Here is a 22,274-nt window from a genome sequence, read left to right on the forward strand (position 1 = left end):
CAGTGAGCCGTGTTTGCACAACTGTACTCTAGCCTGGGCAACAGAGCAAGACCTTGTCTAAAAAAGAAGAGTCAACTCATCATTGGCAGCATGTAAGGCACCAGAATGCTTGGATCTTTGGGGGATGGCACTGAGCCCTTGCAGGAACCAAATGCAGAAATGAGCTCCTTTAGCCCCGGTTTCCCAGCCTTGGCATGCTGTGGCATGGCAGACATTCTGGCTGCGGGTGGGTGGTGGTCTGTGCACCGTAGGATGTTTTGTTTTGTTTAAGAGGCAGGGTCTCACTATGTTGCCCAGGCCAGAGTGCAGGAGCTGTTTACAGATGCAGTCATAGCTCACTACAGCCTCACACAATCCTCTCACCTTCGCCTCCCCAGTAGCTGGGATCAGAGGCGCGCGCCACTGTGCCCAGCTCTCTGTAGGATGCTTATTCCCATCCTGGCCTCCTGACTTCTGTCCAGTAGATGCCAGTATCACCCCCTCCTCCACCCAAAGTTGTAACAGCCAGAAATGTTTCCACATATTGCCAAATGTCCCCTGGGGGCAAAATTTCCCCAGTTAAGAACCACTGCTGTAGACCTTTGGTTTTGTGAGGCAATACATGGCTTCATTTAAACCTGTATGGCTTGATGGTCTGTTCTTTACGGGTATAAAGCTCAGCACATGTCCTAGCTGAGCTCACAACCCTGGACCATCCTTAACCCCAGAGCCAGAGCCTGTTTTTTCTGCAGGCTGACGTGGACTACTTGTCTGCTGACAGTAAAGGTTTTTTGTGCATCCTTAAAAGATGTAGTGTCTTGCAGCTGTTGGAGTGGTTTCTGGCTGGGAGCAGGACACCTACATAGCAGTTGCGGAGGACCTTCTGTCTCCCCATGGCGGAGGCACCATTCCAAGTACGGAACCTTTGTTGTGTTTTGGAGGGGGGTCGTGTGCTTCCAGCACCTGCCGCCTCTGCCAGCCACAGCACTCTGCCTCTGTTCTGAGTGCCCAGGACAGGGTTGTATAGCTGCTGCCTTTTGGAGAGAGGAGTCAGCTTTAGTCTTGAATGTATCTGGAGATAGCCCAGCTTTCATGCCATCTTCACATTTCCTGTGTACGTGGTTTCTTTTTTTTTTTTTTTTTTTTTTTAGATGGAGTCTCGCTCTGTCGCCCAGGCTGGAGTGCAGTGGTGCAGTCTCAACTCACTGTAACCTCTGCCTCCCAGGTTCAAGCTATTCTCCTGCCTCAGCTTCCCGAGTAGCTGGGACTACAGGCGCGTGCCACCACGCCTGGTTAATTTTTGTTTTTCGCTTTTTCTGTTTTATCTTTTTTTGAGACAGAGTCATACTCTGTCGTCCAGGCTGGAGTGCAGTGGCGTGATCTTGGCTCACTGCAACCTCCGTCTCCCGGGTTCAAGTGATTTTCCTGCCTCAGCCACCCGAGTAGCTGGGATTACAGATGTGCACCACCACACCTGGCTAATTTTTGTATTTTTAGTAGAGATGGGATTTCACCGTGTTGGTCAGGCTGGTCTCAAACTCCCAACCTCAGGTGATCCACCTGCCTTGGTCTCCCAGAGTGCTGTGATTATAGGTGTGAGCCACTGCGCCCAGCCTAATTTTTGTATTTTTAGTAGAGATGGGTTTCGCTATGTTGCCCAGGCTGGTCTCGAACTCCTGACCTCAAGTGATCCACCCACCTTGGCCTCCCAGAGTGCTGGGATCACAGGCATGAGCCACCGCGCCCAGCCCCTGTATACACTGTTATGGCCCCTTCCCACCCAGCTGCCGAGAGCTGGTTCTTTCACAGATCTCCTGCTTCCATGCAGATGGCTTATTCCAGGGACAGGGAAGCAGGAGGAAAAAGCACGAGGAGGAAGACCACAGACTGGATTCAGAACAGGCCATCATGGAGAGCTGTGTGCTTCGCTGCCGGCCTGAGGCTCTGCGTTCCCCTCCTTGGTGCTCAGGCTGCCCGGCATACTCAACAAGTGCTGACCCAGCAGGCAGCCCACGTGCACTTCAGGTGTGGGAGGCTCTGCGGGCCACAGGGAGCCGGATCGCTGTGGGAGGTTGAGCCTGGAGCTCTGAACAGCCACTCTGCACCCACTCTGCTGTAGCGCTGAGGGTCAGGAAGGCCTCTGGGAGTTCTCTAGAAGGCGGCACTGGGGAGGAGGAGATAACATCTCATTTCATTAGAGCATGCCAGTTCTGTTCTGGGTGTGATTTTTGAAGAATATTTAGTTCTACCAGTAGAACTTTGGGGACTGAAACCTTTTGAGGATTTGTAGTAAGACTCTGTCCCGAAGGTGTTCTTTCTTTTCTTCTGTCTCTGACTTTAACAAGCAGGTTTCCCTATAAGCTTTGCTGTTTGTTAAACAGATCATTTGTATGTGGAATAAAATATGTTTAAAAATTAGAAAAATAACATTTCCCGATACTATGTCATTTTATATTTTTAATGGTATGATTACTATTATTTGATTTTCTGGTTTGTGATGATAAATGCATAAGAATGGCAGTGTTCTCTGCATCATGTGCATTTCAAGGTGTAGACTGTGTTCTGAAGGGCGAGTCGGCCCCACATCCTTACCTTCTTTTCCTGTGGTTTATTACAGAACTCAGCTGCCTTCACCTCCTCCTGCCATTTTTCATCACTTCTGAGACTGTTAGCTCTTAGACCCCCCAAATAGAACAGTTTCCTTTGTGAGCCCCTATTATATGCTTGCCACCATTGTTTTTCAAACCTAGGATCTTCCAAACTCAGTGCCACTCAGCCTCTTCTACTGACGAAGAAACTGGAATTCAAAGGCTTGCTTTTAGCTTCCCAGGTGTATGACGAGTATTTCAGGTCGGCCAGCGCCTTGTGAAGCCCACACTCCAGGGTTGAGGGCAACATGTAACAATGTCAGGGAAGGCTGACGAAGTGTTGTGCCATCACAAAAGAATAAAATATAAATCTAGAAATGCGGAAGGCACTGTACAGCATCACAGCTACCTAAATTTCCTCTGTGGGAAGACAGGGAAAGTAGGCATTAGTGGCAAGACAGAGTGGCTTTGAGTCTAAGTGTCATAATAAACTCTGACGGGGAAAAATAAGGGGCAGCATTTGCACATGTGTGCTGCAGCTTACCTGCTGTGAGTCAGCGGTGAGTTTGTTGCCTTGTGTTTTAAAAAGTAATTTTCTGGGCGGGGCGTGGTGGCTCACACCTGTAATCCCAGCACTTTGGGTGGCCAAGGCGGGTGGATCACTTGAGGTCAGGAGTTTGAGACCAGCCTGCCCAACATGGTGAAACCTCGTTTCTACTAAAAATACAAAAATTAGTTGGGCGTGGTGGCGGGCGCCTGTAATCCCAGCTACTTGGGAGGCTGAGGCATGAGAATTGCTTGAACCCAGGAGGCAGAGGTTGCAGTGAGCTAAGATTGCGCCACTGCTCTCCAGCCTGGGCACCAGAACGAGACTTTGTCTCAAAAAAAAAAAAAAAAAAAAAAGTGATTTTCTGATCTAGCATGTGGATTCCTGAGTCATCTTAACTAAGAGATTGGGAGCAGCCTGTGTGGCTGACAGGCCCTATTGCTCATGACTTGTGTATGTGTGAATGTGTGGGATGTGTGTGCATGTGTGTATATGTATGCAGTGTATATGTGTGGAGTGTGTATGTGCATGTGTGTACATGTATGCATGTGTAGAGGGTGTGTGTATATGTATGGGAAGTATGTGTGTATGTATTTGTGTGCCTGCATGTGTGGACATGTGTACGCATATCCAGTGTTAACCCTGACACACTGGGGAAGTGGAAATAGAATGAATACCCTGTATGTTTCAGCTCCTTTTTGAGTTTATCCTGCACGACCAGCTTATGAGTAGGTGATGGTATATTTTTGGTCACCTATAGCACTTCCTCAGCCTCCCCTGACATGTCTACATGTTCCACCTCCACCCCCGGAGTGTGGGCTTTGCAGGGCGCTGGCGGACCTGAAATACTCTGCACACCTGGGAAGCTGCAGGCAGACCTCTGAGCTCCAGCTCGTTCTTCAGTAAAAGGGGCTGAATGGTGCTGACTTTGGAGGATTCCAGGTTTCAGAAATAATGGGTGAGAAAGCAGAGCCTCAGAGCTATCAGGTGGCTTGTGACAGGCTTGCTCAGATGAGAGCTGGAGCCCGGACTTGGACCCAGGCCTGCCACTCAGAGCCTGGCCTCTGTCACAGTTCCCCTCCCATTGACTTTCGGAGCTCGTCTTAGGAGCTCGACCAGTGGCCAGCAAAACATTCCCTCCACAGCAGAGCCACCTCTGGGTAAACTGATAAAAATGAGCTTCTGAACCTGCCAAGGTGCCAGGGCTCAGGCCTTGGCTTCAGCAATGTCATTCCCCCAACAGACGGTGAGTGGGTGCCCGCCACAGTCAAGCACCCACTGTGCTCTTCCCCCAAGGCCTGGCATGGGTGAGCTGGCTATCCTGCCCCACCCCTCCCCTCCCCTCCTGGGGGAGGCTGCTTGACTGTGGCCAGCACCCACTCATCGTCTGTGGGGAGAATGACATTGCTGAAGCCAAGGCCTGGCTTTCGACAAGAGTTTTGCTCTGTTGCCCAGGCTGGAGTGCAGTGGCACCATCTCGGCTCACTGCAACCTCTGCCTCCCGGGTTCAAGTGATTCTCCTGCCTCAGCCTCCCGAGTAGCTAGGATTACAGGAGCCCGCTACCACACCTGGCTAATTTTTGTATTTTTTTTAGTAGAGACGGGGTTTCACTATGTTGGCCAGGCTGGTCTTGAACTCCTAACCTCAGGTGATCCGCCTGCCTTCGCCTCCCAAAATGCTGGGATTATAGGCATAAGCCACTGTGCCCAGCCTATTTATTTTATTTTTTATTTTATTTTTGAGACAGGGTCTCACTTTGTTGCCCAGGCTGGAGTGCAGAGGTGCGATCGTAGCTCACCACAGCCTTGACCTAGACCCAAGTGATCCTCCTGCCTCAGCCTCCCAAGTAGCTGGGACTACAGGTGCACGTCACATGCCCAGCTAATTTTTGTATTTTTTATAGAGACAGGGTTTTGCCATGTTGCTGGTCTTGAACTCCTGGGCTGAAGCAATTCACCCGACTCGGCCTCCCAAAGTGCTGGGATTACAGGCGTAAGCCACTGCGCCCGGCCTGCCTCTTTTGGTGATATATTCAGCCTTCAGTTCTACTCCTACTCAAGCAGCATGGTAATTTTAAGAAAATTTTAAAAGGAAAAAAAATGCATATTCTAATGTGTCTTCTTACCTGATGCAGAAGATGGAGTTAGCCTGAGTGACCCATTCCTTGCTAGCAGCTTTATTGGAAGCTGGGATTTGGGGATGTGGATAACTCATGCTGAGAGCTGATTAATCACGTGCATGGCCCTGTTAGGGTTCAGCTGACTTAGGTAAATACAACACAATGATATTTCAGCTGTGACCTTTCAGAGAAGGAAGCTGCTTGTTTACATAGGAGTTATAGCAGCACTGCTCTCTCCCAGTTCAACAAAAACTGGTCTCACTGGTTACCTGTAGAATCCCGACTGCCTGAGATGGCTCTCGGCAGCCTTGCCTTGTGCCTGTTTCTCCAGCTTATCTCTTGCTACCGCCACTCCCTCAAGCTGGCAAAGCAACCGGGTCATGCCATTTCAGTCAAGGTGGAATGCCACACCATGAGCACTTGGGAAATCCCGGCCAAGTGCTGGCCTGTTCCATTTTCGTCCTGTCTAAAGGGCACTAACAGTGCCCCCTGGCAGGTGCTTCACTGAGCGTTCAAGCCTGTGCCACCTGGCCTCCCTGACTCACTGTGCCACTGTGCAGCTTCCTTTCAGTGGCATGAAAAGAACACCCTTATAAAGATGCCTGACTTCCAGAAGGAAGACATGTCGGTGTTTCACCGTGAAAAATGCAACTCCTCGTTTGCTTGGTGGGAGACGTGCTTTTAAATTGGCTGACTTACATTTCTTTCTAGACAAAGACATCTGGCGTTCTGAAGTCAGCATTGTACTCTGTGCAAAAGTAGGGTGACTGTCTCTTCTAGGAACTTTTAAAGGAAACATTTAACATTTTTATTTTACAGGCTAAATAAAGCGTTTTAAAAATGAAACATAATTCTCTCCACTCCCCACCCATATGGTTAAATTACTCCTTTTTTAAAGCATTTTAAATTGTGGTAAAATACATATAAACAAATTGTGGTAAAATACATGTAACAAAATTTACCATCTTAACCATTTTTAAGCATATTAACTTGTGTCCATGGTGTAGCCTTTTGGAATTTTTCATCGTGTTGCCTACACAGAATGCTTCTAAATCATGCCACGTCCTGGGGACTGTCATACTGTCAGGTTGTGTAAAGTCAAAGGAAAACAAAGATATTTTCTTAGGTGGAGCAATGGTGACACTTCCTGATTTCTATTAAGCTTGGATGTAGTTTGAATCTTTTTTTTTTTCAAACATACTTTATACTTAACATTTTAGTATTTTCTTTTAGGATCAGCCTACCTAGCCTATGCATATAATAAGGTCAAAAATGTTACAATTATGTCCTAATTATAGCTCAAGGAATGCTTTTGGAACAGTGTAGTTCCTGAGTGAAATAAATAAGAAAGTTTAATTTCCTGTTTAATCAGTTTCTCCTTTTTTTTTTTTTTTGGCACTTTAAAAAGTGATTTTGAAGGCCGGATGCAGTGGCTTACACCTGTAATCCCAGCACTTTGGGAGGCTGAGACAGTGGATCACAAGGTCAGGAGTTTGAGACCAGCCTGGCCAATATGGTGAAACCCCGTCTCTACTTAAAAATAGAAAAATTAGCTGGGTGTGGTGGCGCACGCCTGTAGTCCCAGCTACTCGGGAGGGCTGAGGCAGGAGAATCGCTAGAACCCAGGAGGCGGAGGTTGCAGTGAGCCGAGATTGCGCCACTGCACTCCAGCGTTGGGGGACAGAGTGAGACTCTGTCTCTAAATAAATTAATTAATTAAATTAAAAGTGATTTTGAAAACACGGCCATTTTTCCTGGCCAGTTCATCTGTTTCTTTTTTTTTTTTTCTTTTCGAGATGGGGTCTCGCTCTCTCACCCAGGTTGGAGTGCAGTGGCGCAATCTCAGCTCACTGCAACCTCTGCCTCCCGGGTTCAAGTGATCCTCCCACCTCAGTCTCCCAAGTATCTGGGATTACAGGCCTGTGCTACTACGCCAGGCTAAATTTTGTATTTTTATTAGGGACAGGGTTTTGCCATGTTGCCCAGGCTGATATCAAACTCCTGACCTCAAGTGATCTACCTGCCTCGGCCTCCCAAAGTGCTGGGATTACAGACGTGAGCCATTGTGCCCGACCTCAGTTCATCTGTTTCTCTGTGATATTTATTCTATAGTTGCAGAAGAATATTTCTCATATGATACGTATATTAAGCTTACTGGCCAGCCAGTTTGGGTTTCTGGAGAGTGAAACTGCCCTGGAAGTGTTTGCTGAGCTTTTCTTGCTGGAGAAGATTCTTGGCAAAGCCTGGATGGAGGATGGAGATGAGAAAGGTAGTGTGAGGGTGGCACACCCGATTTGTGCTAATTCCAGTCTTGGCAGCCCTGGGCCTGCTGGGAGAGGGATGAGAGTGACATGTGGCCCAGTTTTAGCTCAAAGAAGGAAAAGTCACCAAGACCGGCCATGAGCGCAGGAGCTCTTGCTTCTCCTCCTAGATGAGAGTTAGAAGGAATTTGAGAGCAGGGCTTCCTTCTTGGGATCCAAATACTCCTTATCTTGGAGTTTTCCTAGCTGTGGCTAGTGGGTCACAGTGTCAGCGACATTGCCAAATGGGAACTGAAGCGTGTTGTTTGGTGAAGGGTGAAGACGCTGTCAGAGAATAAGACAAACCCCACTAGAACTTTAAAAAACAAGTCAGAAAAAAAAAAAACACAAAAAAAACACATACCCACACACACACCCTGAAGAGGAAATCAGGAGTTTGCAAGCCCTAGAAGGTGGTTATTGTGCTAATTAAAGATTGAAAGCTCACTCTCAAGAGAGCTGGACTGAATCCCTGGGCTTCCTCAGGATTTGCTGAAATGAGTCCCATTGTTCTCTGGTCAGTTCATTCCAGGAGGGGCTGGCGTGCGAGTGTCACTCAAGAATTCATGGCTAGGCTGGGCGCGGTGGCTCACGCCTGTAATCCCAACACTTTGGGAGGCCAAGGCAGGTGAATCACTTGAGGTCAGGAGTTCGAGACCAGTTTGGCCAACATAGTGAAACCCTGTCTCTACTAAAAATACAAAAATTAGCCGGGCTTGGTGGCACGTGCCTGTAATCCTAGCTACTTGGGAGGCGGAGGCAGGAGAATTGCACTCCAGCCTGGCGACAGTAAGACTCCGTCTCAAAAAAAAAAAAAAAAAAGAGTTCATGGCTCTTGCAGCCTTAGCCAGCGAGAGCAATTGCCATGAAACAGCATTATTTCTTTTCTCTTTATGCTATTGTGGTAAAATACACATGGCCTAAGGTTGACCATTTTAACCATTTTTAAGTGCACAGTTCAGTGGTATTAAGTACATTCATATTGTGTACCCTGCCATCCATCTCCAGAACCTTTTCATCCTCCCAAACAGAAACTTCCAGATGGAGTCCTACAGAATTGCCCAGGCTGGTCTCAAACTCCTTAGGATAACTTTCATTCTTGGCTGGGCATGGTGGCTCATGCCTATAATCTCAGCACTTTGAGAGGCCAAGGTGGGTGGATTGCTTAAGCTCAGGAGTTTGAGACTAGCCTGGGCAACATGGCGAAACCCCATCTCTACAAAAAATATAGAAATTAGCCTGGCGTGGTGGTACACGCCTGTAGTTCCAGCTACTCAAGAAGCTGAGGAGGGAGAATTGCCTGGGCTTGGGAGATTGAGGCTGCAGTGAGCCAAGATCACACCACTGCACTCCACTGTGGGTGACAGGGCAAGACACTGTCAAAAAAAAAAAAAAAAAAAAACTACCAAAAACTAACTTTCATTCTTTTTTTTTTTTTTTTTTTTTTTTTTTGAGTCAGAGTCGCCCAGGCTGGAGTACAGTGGCATGATCACAGCTCACTGCAGCCTCAACCTCCTGGCCTCTGGTGGTCCTCCCACCTCAGCCTCCCAGGTAGCTAGGACCATAGCCATGCGCCACCACACCCAGCTAATTTCTTTGTATTTTTTTAGTAGAGACCGGGTTTTGCCATGTTGCCCAGGCTGGTCTCCAATTCCTAGGCTCAAGTGATCTGCCCTTGGCCTCTCAGAGTGCTGGGATTACAGGTGTGAGCCACTGTGCCCAGCCACTTTCATTCTTTTTTTTTTTTTTTTTTTTGAAATGGAGTCTCGCTCTGTCTCCCAGGCTGGAGTGCAGTGGCACGATCTCGGCTCACTGCAAGCTCCGCCTCCTGGGTTCACACCATTCTCCTGCCTAAGCCTCCCGAGTAGCTGGGACCACAGGCGCCCGCCACCAGGCCCGGCTAATTTTTTTGTATTTTTTTAGTAGAGACGGGGTTTCACCATGTCAGCCAGGATGGTCTTGATCTCCTGACCTCTGATCTGCCCACCTTGGCCTCCCAAAGTGCTGGGATTACAGGCATGAGCCACCGCACCTGGCCCCACTTTCATTCTTTAGAACAAGGAAATTCATACTGTTTTATCTAAGAAAGAAGCTTTCCTAAGTCCTGTACTTGGAAGAGGGCACCGGTGTTGTCTTTGGGTACAGGGCATTAGCAGTTGTAAAGAACAGTGTTGAAGGGGTGAAGAAGTAGTATCTTTTCCTCATCCATTGCGACGTTCATGGCTGAGACCCCTATAACGAAAGAGAGATTAACGAGAGAAAAGCATGCAAATTAAGTTTTACATGGCATGAGAACCTTCAGAAATGAAGACTTGAAGAAACAGGGATTCCAGTCTGTGTTTCTATGCTTGGGTTTGATGAAGTCGCGTAGAATGACTGGATGCGGGGTGTGATGATTCAGGAATACCCCGGGGGGAATTTAGCAAGGCCTGTTTGTTCAGGTTCTTCTTGGTGCCTCTGCAAGACATTCCTTCCTTCTGGGTATAGGGCAGGACACCTGTCACAGAGCGTTCAGGGGAGAAGGGAGGGAGAAGGTCAGAGACCTCCCTAGGCTTTATGAACTGCCACAGGGAGGAAGGTGAGAGTATCCTTCCTGCTTCTGCTGTTTTCTCAGTTTCCCAGGTACCATATTTTGGGGTAGCATTTCCTGCACCCCATTAGTATCCACCAGAGAAGTTTGCCCTAAAAATGTGCTGTCCCTCTTGTGGCTGGTGCTGGCCCTCAGTGAGACTGAAGGGCATCACGGAAAAGTCTCGTAAGGTGGAATTGCAGGGACCCCAAGTGGGAACCTCCATGGTGGCCTTTACCGCTGATCCAAGCAACTGGTTCTGCCTTCTCCACTGGGCTAGAGCTCTGAGCTTCTGCACAAAGGGTAGAGTCTTCATCTTTAAATATTCTGCTTATTTTTCAATTTGTCACTATACTAAGAGGTCATATGTGTGGATTACTTACTTTGTGCCGGGCAGTATGCTAAATTCTTTATACATGAGATCTCTTTATGCTTGTAACTTGGTGAGATATCACAGTCCTCATTTTTACAGATGAAATTTCAGCCCAGAAAGGTAGTTTGCCCAACCAGCAAATTCTGAAACTGGAATTGGCGGCTCAGGTGCCCAAGCTTGCATATTTAGACCAGGCATTAGTAATAGCCTCAGTTTTGTTTATTGGTTTGTTTAGCCTTAGTTTTGAAGCACTTGCTAAGTGCGAGCCTCCATGTGGAGTGTATAAACACTCAATCTTTGTGTGATGACAGCTCCAAGGAGCAGTCTAGCAAGTTCTGTCTGGCCAAATCCAGACCTGGTTTTGATTAACTTTGTTCATGATCTCTAGATCACTCTGCTCTATGCTTGAACCTGTATGCTTGAGTCAAGCTTACCTCTCCGATGGGTGAAGAAAATGATACTTCACTGTTATATTAATTTTATTTTTCTTATCACAAAGGAAAGGTATCTTTTCATTTTTCTAAGTCCTATTGGTTCATTGCCTTTGCACTTGCTGCATTTCTCTCTCTCTCTCTTTTTTTTTTTTTTTTTTTTTTTTTTGAGACAGAGTCTCACTCTGTCATTCAGGCTGGAGTTCAGTGGCACAATCTTGACTCCCTCCAACCTCTACCTTCCAGGTTCCAGCGATTCTTCTGCCTCAGCCTCCTGAGTAGCTGGGACTGCAGGTATGTGCCATCACGCCCGGCTAATTTTTGTATTTTTAGTAGAGACGGGGTTTCACCATGTTGGCCAGGCTGGTCTCAAACTCCTGACCTCAGGCGATCTGCCCATCTTGGCCTCCCAAAGTGCTGAGATTACAGGCGTGAGCCACCACACCCGGCCTTCTTGCTGCATTTTTAAAGAAGACAACTGCAGCTTGTCTCTCTTGAAGCAGTATGAGTTTGCCTTTAGTGCACCTTTTCTTCAACAGAAATCAGTTGCCTGTCTCAGATGGGCCTTGCTCACATTATTCACGTGGGCTGGGTACAGTGGCTGACACCTGTAATCCCAGCACTTTGGGAGGCCAATGCAGGTGGATTGATTGAGCCCAGGGGTTCGAGACCAGCCTGGGCAACATGGCGAAATCCCATCTCTACAAAATATAACAAAGATGCTGGGCATGATGGCTCAAGCCTGTAATCCCAGCACTTTGGGAGGCCAAGGCAGGTAGATCACTTGTGGCCAGGAGTTCAAGACCATCCTGGCTAATGTGGCTCAACTTGTCTCTACTAAAAAATACAAAAATTAGCTGGGTGTGGTGGCACATGCCTGTAATTCCGGCTAGTTGGGAGGCTGAGGTGGGAGAATCACTTGAACCTGGGAGGTGGAGGTTGCAGTGAGCTGAGATTGCACCACTGCACTCCAGCCTTGGTGACAGAACAAGACTCTGGCTCAAAAAAAAAAATCCCCCAAAAACAAAAAAAAATCAGCAGGATGTGGTGGTGCATGCCTATAATCCCGGCTACTCAGGAGACTGAGGTGGGAGGATTGCTTAAGCCTGGGAGTTAGAGGTTGCAGTGAGTTGCGATCACACCACTGCATTCCAGTCTGGGTGACAGAGTGAGACCCTGTCTCAAAAAATCAAAACATGATAAACATGATCAACATACAGTGAACAAGTTCATTCCACTTATACTGGTTACAGCCTCAGTTCTGGGTTATGTGTCTTTTTCTATGTCTTTTTCACATTAAATGAAGTGAGGTAACACATGTAAATGAGAAAAAATAGCAATCAGTTCTATTAATTTGAAATGAGTGGTTGTGGTTCCTTGAAATTGTGTTCATGTGAAAAGAGATGTATCAGTCAGGATAGGGAAAGTTATGCACAGTAACAAACAATCCTCAAATCATGGTGACTTTTACAACATGGTTTATTTCTGCCTTACTGGATCAGAAAGTGGTTTCTGCTCTCTGAAATTTCTCAGGGGCTTTATCTCAACCTGCGTTTCCATAATCTTAGAGGCAGGGAAAAGAGAAGTGATAAGCTATGAGTTGGCTTTGAAGATCTGTGCCAGAAGTGACTCCTGTAATTCTATTCATCTTGTTGGCCCCAAATATGTCATGTTGCCATGCCTATACTCAAAAGAGCGGAAGAAAGGGATCCTGCTATGTGCACAGACTAAGGGAACCCCTTAGGAATCCCAGATGCTCCCCATGGGAAGTACTTAACATCTTTTTTTGCCCCAAATAGCAGAAGTCTTAGAGTATACTACTGAGCAAAAATGAGATTTGGTAGTGTTAAAAAGAGAAAACTCTGCCTTGACAAAAATAATAGTACAGGTCAAGACAGCTTTTAGCTCTCCTACTCTTGAATCCATGGAGAAAGCTTGTTAGCCTGTGATCAGTAAGCTGTGAGAGTCGTGGAAATGTTTTCTGCAGGCTGGCCGGGCATTGCTGGTGGTGAAGCTGGGTGTTGGCTGCCTGACCGTTCTATGTGTTTGAAATTGCCCGTGAGCAAATGTACTATTTCCTGTCCATTATCCACGTTCATTCCTTCTCTGCTGCTACCGTCAGTCTGTTCTCATCCTTTGTGACAGTGTGGAAGTTAAGTGGCCTCTCCTCTGTTCTTTTTTTTTTTTTCCTTTTTGGAACATAAGCACATTTTTTCACATTATTTTGTTAGCATTCCCTTTGTTTTAAGGTATCACATTCTTCATAAATGATGTTTTAAGGGCTGGGCGCAGTGGCTCACACCTGTAATCCCAGCACTTTGGGAGGCTGAGGCAGGAGGATTGCATGAGCCCAGGAGTCTGAGACCAGTTGATCATTCTGGGCAATGTAGGGAGACCTTGTCTCTACAGAACAATTTTTTTAAATTAGCCAGGCTTGGTGGCATGCACCTGCAGTCCCAGCTACTCAGGAGGCCAAGGTGGGAGGATCACTTGAACCTGGAGGTTGAAGCTGCATCGAACCATGATCGCACACTTGCTCTCCAGCCTCTGTAACAGAGTGCAACCCTTTTTTGATGACCACTAGTTATATCTGATTTTTTTTTTTTTTTTTTGAGATGAGATGGAGTCTCGCCCTGTCGCCCAGGCTGGAGTGCAGTTGGCTCACTGCAACCTCCGCCTCCTGGGTTCAAGCAATTCTCCTGCCTCAGCCTCCCGAGTAGCTGGGATTATAGGCACGTGCCACCACGCCCGGCTAATTTTTTGTATCTTTACTAGAGGCAGGGTTTCATCATGTTGGCCAGGTTGGTCTTGAACTCCTGACCTTGTGATCCACCCACCTCTGCCTCCCAAAGTGCCAGGATTATAGGTGTGAGCCACTGCGCCTGGCCATATCTGATTTTTTTTAAAGATGTCACTTTATTGAATTTGAGAATTCACTTAGACCACAGGTATCTGATGGAAAATATTCTTGTTTTCCTTGTCTTCCTTTTATGTCCTGCATAACCTGAGTGTGCTTTAGAGATGGGATCGTAGTGTTTGCGTACAAGAGGAAAGTTGTCATGGCCCTGCGGTCATGAGGCTGAGGGCCAACGATTCTGATGTGGATGGAATGCAGCTGGCATTGCACATGTCTTAGATGCTCTTCCCAACTGCCCGCTTTGTTCTAGGCACTGTGCAAGGTGCTGGAGACAGCAGAGAAGAATGAGATAGTCCCTGCCCTCGCACTGCAGAGGGAAGGCCTGTTCTGCCTCCCTGAGTTGGGGGCACTGAGCTAAATCACACGTGAGGAAGAGTTAGCAAGGTGGCCGGAAGGGCATTTAGGCAAGGGGCAGTGAAAGGAAGGCCGGAGCCACGGATTGCAGGCAGAACAGGCAGGAGCTGTGCTTGGGAGACCTTTTAAGAAACGTGAACTTGGCTGGACGTGGTGGCTCACGGCTGTAATCCCAACAATTTGGGAGGCCGAGGCGGGTGGATCCCTTGAGGTCAGGAGTTCGAGACCAGTCTGGCCAACATGGTGAAACCCCATCTCTATTAAAAATATAAAAAATTAGCTGGATGTAGTGGTGTGTGCCTATAATCCCAGCTACTCAGGAGGCTGAGGAAGGAGAATGGCTTGAACCCAGGAGGTACAGGAGGTGGAGGTTGCAGTGAGCCAAGATCACACCATTGCACTCCAGCCTGGGCAACAGAGCAAGACTCCATCTCAAAAAAAAAAAAAAAAAAAAAAAAAAAAAAAAAAAAGAAGCGTGAACTTTACCCTGTAGGCTTTCAGTAAATATTTGTGTGAGCAAATGAGCTACTTATGTGGATCATTCCCTGATAACATCAGACACTCTGTTACAAGATTAAGCTGGCCAGGCGCAGTGGATCACACCTGTAATTTTAGCACTTTGGGAGGCCGAGGCAGGTGGATCACGAGGTCAGGAGATCAAGACCATCCTGGCTAACACGGTGAAACCCTGTCTCTACTAAAAATACAAAAAATTAGTCAGGCGTGGTGGCAGGCGCCTGTAGTCCCAGCTACTTGGGAGGCTGAGGCAGGAGAATCACTTGAACCTGGGAGGCAGAGGTTGCAGTGAGCTGAGATCGCGCCACTGCATTCCAGCCTGGGTGACAGAGCAAGACTGCATCTCACAAAAAAAAAAAAAAAGATTAAGCCATGAGGGGCCTCCCATGCACAAAGCTCTGCCCATGGTTACTCGATGCCACGAAGGACGGCATCGATCTCCACACTCTCGACCTTGCTTCTCAGGTACAGCAAGCACTCTGGGATGTTTCTCGCAGATGTGTTGTGTGTCCTGCTTATGGAAGCCTAGCTCAGGACTAGCATTGCTCCAGCCCGGTGGGATGGTGCCATTTTCCTCCTGGGGAACACGGATCTCTCCCAGCACCATCTCCAACTGGTAGAAATGTCAGGAGTCACAGCCTGGAAGGCTTTAATCCCAATCCATATCTTCTGAGTGAGCCCCTACTCATGGCTTCCTGCGATAGAGAAGCACACGGCCCTCACCCATCACGGGCTCCGAGGTGTGACCGAGAAGCTGGCCACGTACTGAGAAAGTCTTTGTGCCTGCCTCATCTCCAGCACTGCCAGAGCTGCTGTGGACTCTCGCCATGTAGTCCCTCTGCCCCTTTGTTGTGTATGTGTCTTTCTTACAGCCACACCAGGGCATGGCTGCAGTCTCTCTGGCTTCAGCAGATTCACTCTCCATTGTAAATATCACTGCCTTCTTCCTCATGTGTTTTTTTCTCTTGTTTGTCAGGCTCTTCAGAGTAACCTGAGGTACTCCTTGTTGCCAAGACGGCTCCTCATCAGCAAAAGATTGGCTCAGTGTTTGCATCCTGCCCTGCCCAGTGGTGTGCACTTAAAAGCTCTAGAAACCTACGAGATTATCTTTAAAATTGTGGGGACCAAATGGCTGGCCAAGGACTTATTTCTGTACAGGTGCGATTGCTTCTCTGCTGTGTTCCTTTTTATTACCCAAGTAACTGGTATTTCAGCTCACAAGATGAGAAAATGACAAACAGGCAAAATAAGCGTAGGGCTCTATGTGCAACAATTAATCATAAAGCCATCACCAGGAGACGTCACTGGGCGCCTTCTGGAGTCTATCCGTCCTAACTTTTTTTTTTTTTTAAATTTAAGTTCTAGGGTACATATGCACAACGTGCAGGTTTGTTACATATGTATACATGTGCCATGTTGGTGTGCTGCACCCATTAACTCGTCATTTACATTAGGTATATCTCCTAATGCTATCCCTCCCCCCACCCCACAACAGGCCCCGGAGTGTGATGTTCCCCTTCCTGTGTCCAAGTGTTCTCATTGTTCAGTCCCCACCTATGAGTGAGAACATGCCGTGTTTGGTTTTTTGTCCTTGCAATAGTTTGCTGAGAATGATGGTTTCCAGCTTCATCCATGTCCCTACAAAGGACATGAACTCATCCTTTTTTATGGCTGCATAGTATTCCATGGTGTATATGTGCCACATTTTCTTAATCCAGTCTATCATTGATGGACATTTGGGTTGGTTCCAAGTCTTTGCTATTGTGACTAGTGTCACAATAAACATACGTGTGGATGTGTCTTTATAGCAGCTTGATTTATAATCCTTTGGGTATATACCCAGTAATGCATGGCTGGGTCAAATGGTATTTCTAGTTCTAGATCCTTGAGGAATCGCCACACTGTCTTCCACAATGTTTGAACTAGTTTACAGTCCCACCAACAGTGTAAAAGTGTTCTATTTCTCCACATCCTCTCCAGCACCCCGTTTTGACTTTTCTATAAGGGAACTTTAGGATCTGAATGTGCGGACAGCTTCATTGCCGGCTCGTTACGTAACAGTGTTTTGTGACCATCTCATGTCATACACACACATCGAAACCAGCAGTTTAAATGGCCAGCTGTTTGCTTGTGAAAACTCCCCTTGGCTGGCTTGTCACCTGGGAATTCTGACTGGGTATCTTATTTCTGCCCCGCTCCCTCTCGTTCTTTCTTGAAGCTGCGGGTTATTTCCTCTCCTGGCACACGCGGCGGTGTCGGTGAGGCCAGTGCTGCTCACCCTGTACGAGAAGTACTTCCTCCCACTGCAGAAGCTGCTCCTGCCCAGTCTGCAGGCCTTCATCGTCGGCCTGCTGCCCGGCCTCGAAGAGGGCTCCGAGATCTCCGACAGGTGCGTGGGTGTCTTGTCCAGGCTGTGTTTACTCCACTGCTTTATAAGACACGGGGAAGGGGCCAGGTGCGGTGGCTCACGCCTGTAATCCCAGCACTTTGGGAGGCCGAGGTGGGTGAATCACAAGGTCAGGAGATCGAGACCATCATGGCTAACACGGTGAAACCCCGTCTCTACTAAAAATAAAAAAATTTAGCCGTGCGTGGTGGCGGGCGCCTGTAGTCCCAGCTACTCGGGAGGCTGAGGCACGAGAATGGTGTGAACCTGGGAGGCGGAGTTTGTGGTGAGCTGAGATTGTACCACTGCACTCCAGCCTGGGCAACAGACTCCATCTCAAAAAAAAAAAAAAAAAAAAGGACACGGGGAAGGAAGTGCAGAGACATGGGAAGCAGTAGTAGGTGTGGAGGTCGGGTTGCTCTTTCACATTTCCTTGGTGGTTGTGATTTCAAATTCCTCCCGGGAATCTCTCTGTGTCTCTTTACCAAAGGGGAAGTCCCGAGCCTGGAGAGATGAGATCCTTTACACGGAGAGAAATGTAGCTCATTAATAAGGGACACCATAGTGCAGGGTTCCCATGATCTCCTGTCCCGTTACGGAGTTACCCACGGAGTCACCATGTGTAGAGGGGAAGACATACCCTCTTAGGGCGCCTAGTGTGGAGGAAATGAATGGACCCTTTCCTGGGCACTTGCAGCGTGCATTACACACATGATCACATTGTGTAATGAATTCCTCTGCTCCAGGAGTTACCTCCATTTACAGGTGAGGGTCAGAGGGTAAGAAGGTTTCCCAGTCGCACAGTCAGCAAGCCCCAGAGCTGGGATTCTATTCTACTGTATCTGTCGGATTCTTTTTTTTTTTTTTTTTTTTTTGAGACAGAGTCTTGTTCTGCCACCCAAGCTGGAGTGCAGTGGTGCGATCTCGGTTCACTACAACCTCCACCTCCTGGGTTCAAGTGATTCTGCTGCCTCAGCCTCCCAAGTAGCTAGGATTACAGTCACGTGCCACCACACCCAGCTAATTTTTGTATTTTTGGTAGAGATGGGGTTTCCCTCTGGTGGCCAGGCTGGTCTCAAACTCCTGACTGCAAGTGATCTGCCCACCTCAGCCTCCCAAAGTGCTGGGATTACAGGCGTGAGCCACCGCACCCAGCCCATATCGGATTCTAAAGTCCTTCTTCTTTCCATTAAACTAGGCTGCTTCTAAATTAAAAAGCAAAGCCAGGGCAGGGCTTGAAAACGCAATTTAGTGTGATGCGAAGCAGAATATCTTGACAGATTTCAGTAGCACCTTGGAGAAATCTATAACACTCATATGCACAAAAGTTCATGTAGCTTTTTTTTTATTTTGTGGTCACTGCTTAGGAATGGGAGAAAGTGTGTATCTGTTCAGACTATTGAGTATGGCTGGGCACGGTGGCTCACACCTGTAATCCCAGCACTTTGGGAGGCCAGAGCAGGTGGATCACTTGAGGTCAGGAGTTCAAGACCAGCCTGGCCAACATGGTGAAACCCTATATCTACTAAAAATACAAAAAAATTAGCCGGACATGGTGGTGTGCACCTGTAATCCCAGCTACTTAGGGGGCTGAGGCAGGGGAATAGCTTGAGCCCATGAGGTGAAGGTTGCAGCGAGCCGAGATTGCACCACTGCACTCCAGCCTGGGCGACAGAGTAAGACTACGTCTTGGAAATAAACAAACAAACCAACCAGACTATTGAGTATATACAGTGGCTTTTGTTTCTGGAGAAGTTTAAAGTAAGAACTCACTTCCAGCTTATTAACTCTTCTGAGAGATGCCACAGTGATTCACCTCTGTTAATGGGACCTGTTTTAAGAGCCCATGTTCAGTCACTGGTGACTTTTGTGCTTGTAAAAGCTTCCATGTGATTACACAATGCACTGCTCATATTTCCCTGTGCTGGAGGCCCTAGTCAGGTCACCCTTCCCTGTGGTAGTAGCTGTGACTGAGGGGTGCAGGAGGCTGGAGTGGAACCCAGGAATCAATCTAAGGTCCATTTGCACGGCTCCCCCAGCCTCAAGTAAACCAAGTAATCAGAATGGTTTGAAGGGTTAGTTAGGAAGTCGCCAAGGGTGCATTTCATGAGCTCTAATATCAGGACTTGACAGATGTAACCAAAACATTGCGCTTTAACCATTTCAAGCTCTCACATAGACCAGGTGTTGGCTCTCCATTTCCCAAAGGAGAATCCACCTTTACAGTTTCTACCTTAGGAGGCAGAATCTGTCTCGTTGCGGTTTTAAGCCCAGCGCCAGGCCCTGTGGCTGGTACACGGTAAGACTTGGTAAGTGTGTGTTGAGTTAATGAGTGGTCCAGGTCACATAGGAGGCAGCTGGAGGACATTACCAGACTCCATGCCAATGGACTCCTAATCCCAGGCCCTTTCTAGAAGTTCTGCTATGTTTGTGTTCTGATGACAGATAGGTGAGTATATGTCCTACATGATTTTTCCATCATTGGACAGATGAACACATTAGTTCTCTAAAGCTTACTGTGATCTTTTAAATCTGTGTGAATCACACTAGAAGTGTAAATAGTTGGAGTGTTTTTGTTTTCTTAGTTGATAAATGAAGGTTCATTTGAACAGTTGTTAAAGTTGCTTAACACTGATGTTTTTTTCCGAATATCATGATTTCTTGACATCGAACCAAGAGCCAAGTAAAGCTTCATGAATCACTGAATCTATTTAGCTGTGACAGAAAACCAAATGCAATGTGGCACCCAGAAGTGATTAGTTATCAGCTCTCCAAGGTGGATGCCGGTGAAAGGTTATACAATAATCTCTGAGCCAGTGTGTTGCAGCCACAGTAATTGAAGTGACTGTGCAAGATTTTTTGGTTGCTGTATCCATTTTAGTCTGAGACGGTTTGGTAACTGTTCCCAAAAGTGCTTGGGTAGCCAGGTGGGACTACAGGCACGTACCATGACACCCAGCTAATTTTTGTATTTTTAGTAGAGATGGGGTTTCACCATGTTGGCCAGGCTGGTCTTGAACTCCTGGCCTCAAGTGATCCACCTGCCTCAGCCTCCCAAAGTGCTGGGATTACAGGCATGAGCCACTGCACCCAGCACCAACATTTCTTTTGGTTGGTTTCAGGCCCTGTGATGATGGTCTGTGCTGGTTCGAGGCTTTTTTTTACCCCCTCTTTAGCGCTGTTTCTGACTTGCAGTTTATGGTACAGGGTGCTGTCGTCACTGCCCTGCCTCTTCAGTTTCAGATGATTGTACCAAAGCGGTGCTGTCTTGTGACAGCTTGGCTTTCCATGGTTGTCCTTTCGGCAAGCAGCTGCAGATCCAAAGTTGTGGAGTGCTTGGGATTTGCAGTGCCCGGCCCATGCCACTCACCTGCTCTCAGTTGTGAAGAGTGGAGCATGCCGGTGTCATTTGAAGGAGCTGCGTTTGCAGGAGGCATGAGAAAGCATAAGCCGGGATGAGTTAGGAAGGATGGAAATACTTGGGGTGTGGAAGTTAGGTTGTTTTTTTTTTTAAATGTTTGTTGGTTTTTTGTTTGTTTTTGTTTTGTTTTTTGAGATGGAGTCTCACTCTCTTGCCCAGGCTGGAGTGCAGCGGTGCAGTCTTGGCACCCTGCAGCCTCCACCTCCTGGGTTCAAGCAATTCTCCTGCCTCAGCCTCACGAGAAGCTGGGATTACAGGTGTGAAACACCATGCCCGGCTAATTTTTGTATTTTTAGTAGAGACGGGGTTTTACCATGTTGGCCAGGCTGAACTTGAACTCCTGAGCTCAAATGATCCACCTGCCTTGGCCTCCCAAAGTGCTGGGATTACAGGTGTGAGCCACCATGCCTGGCCCATTTGTTGGTTTTGAATTAAAAGTTTAGGGTTCCCAGCGGGGCATGGTGACTCATGCCTGTAATCCCAGCACTTTGGGAGGCCGAGGTGGGTGGGTTACCTGAGGTCAGGTGTTCAAGACCAGCTTGGCCAACATGGTGAAACCCCGTATCTACCAAAAAAAAAAATACAAAAATTAGCCAGGCATGGTGGCGGCTGCCTGTAATCCCAGCTACTCAGGAGAGTGAGCCAGGAGAATCACTTGAACCTGGGAGGCGGAGGTTGCAGTGAGCCAAGATCGTGCCATTGCACTCCAGCCTGGGCAACAAGAGTGAAACTCCGTCTCAAAAAAAAAAAAAAGTTTAGGGTTCTGGACTGTAAACTGCACACTAATATTGGAATTTAACAACCGAGATGATCATAGTAACTCTTGTTGAGTAGGAAGTTATTTCGTTTTTAACCCCGGTTATTTTGCTCTCTCATACCAAAGGTTTGTCATAGTTGCCGTTGTTTCTACTGTGATGTCATTTAAATTGTTAGTATGCATCCATTTTTTTTTAGAATAAAATGATACTTAAAAAATAAAGCTGGCTGGGCACAGTGGCTCACACCTGTAGTCCCAGCACTGAGATGCCATGCAGGGCAGATCACTTGAAGCCAAAAGTTCAAGACCAGCCTGGGCAACATGATGAAACTCTGTCTATATATAAAATGTAAAAATTAGCCCAGTGTGGCAGCATGGGTGTGTAGTCCCAGCTACTCAGAGGCTGAGCGAGGAAAATTGATTGAGCCCAGGAGGTCAGGGCTGCAGTGAGCTGTGTTCGTGCCACTGCACTCCAGCCTGGGTGACAGAGTAAGACCCTGCCTCAAAAAAGAAAAAAAAAATTTATTTCTTTAATAGAAAGCTAGTAGCCAGTTTTCAGAATATTGAAGAGATAACATAGGCAGCATTTCCCAAACTTTTTGAGGGTGGAACCCCTCTTCTGTGGAACATCTCTAGTGGCCAGTGTTCCATGGAACATACTTTGGGAATATGCAGTTCTAAGTAAAGGGGGACTGTGACACCACGGTGTGTACATTGTAGTGTTTGTGATGATTTCAGAGTTGGGCAAAGACAAGCTCTATTTGTTTACTCAGCCTTTAATAGAAGACCAATCAATAACCTCAGCCACTAAATTGCCCTGTGTACTTCTTCTGTACACTTAGCCATTACTTATGCCTCTTCATTTTTATTTTTTCTAAGAAGACGGTACCATGCATTATTTCCTGCAATATTTTACAGGACCCCAAAAAGTTCAGACTAATTTTAAGGAGAACAAAATGCACTTTTAATATAACACGATGGTAGATATTTTTGAAGGAAATACAAAAAAATTATCT

General features: G+C 47.2%; 1 protein-coding gene across 3 annotated transcripts in view; it reads left to right on the plus strand.

The window, feature by feature from the left end:
- DOP1B (DOP1 leucine zipper like protein B) overlaps positions 1 to 22,274 on the plus strand; it is a 131,648-nt gene that overhangs the window by 26,030 nt on the left and 83,344 nt on the right. For all 3 annotated transcript variants that reach the window (XR_004028584.1, XM_030806173.1, XM_030806174.1), the window contains exons 3-4: positions 15,671 to 15,852; positions 16,913 to 17,083. Coding sequence is in view for 2 of the 3 variants with exons in the window: in XM_030806173.1 (XP_030662033.1) it covers positions 15,671 to 15,852; positions 16,913 to 17,083 (353 nt within the window). In the remaining variant the exon portion in view is untranslated. The remainder of the gene's footprint in view (positions 1 to 15,670; positions 15,853 to 16,912; positions 17,084 to 22,274) is intronic.

The sequence above is a fragment of the Nomascus leucogenys genome, chromosome 25, assembly GCF_006542625.1.
Source record: "Nomascus leucogenys isolate Asia chromosome 25, Asia_NLE_v1, whole genome shotgun sequence".
Lineage (NCBI taxonomy): Eukaryota > Metazoa > Chordata > Mammalia > Primates > Hylobatidae > Nomascus > Nomascus leucogenys.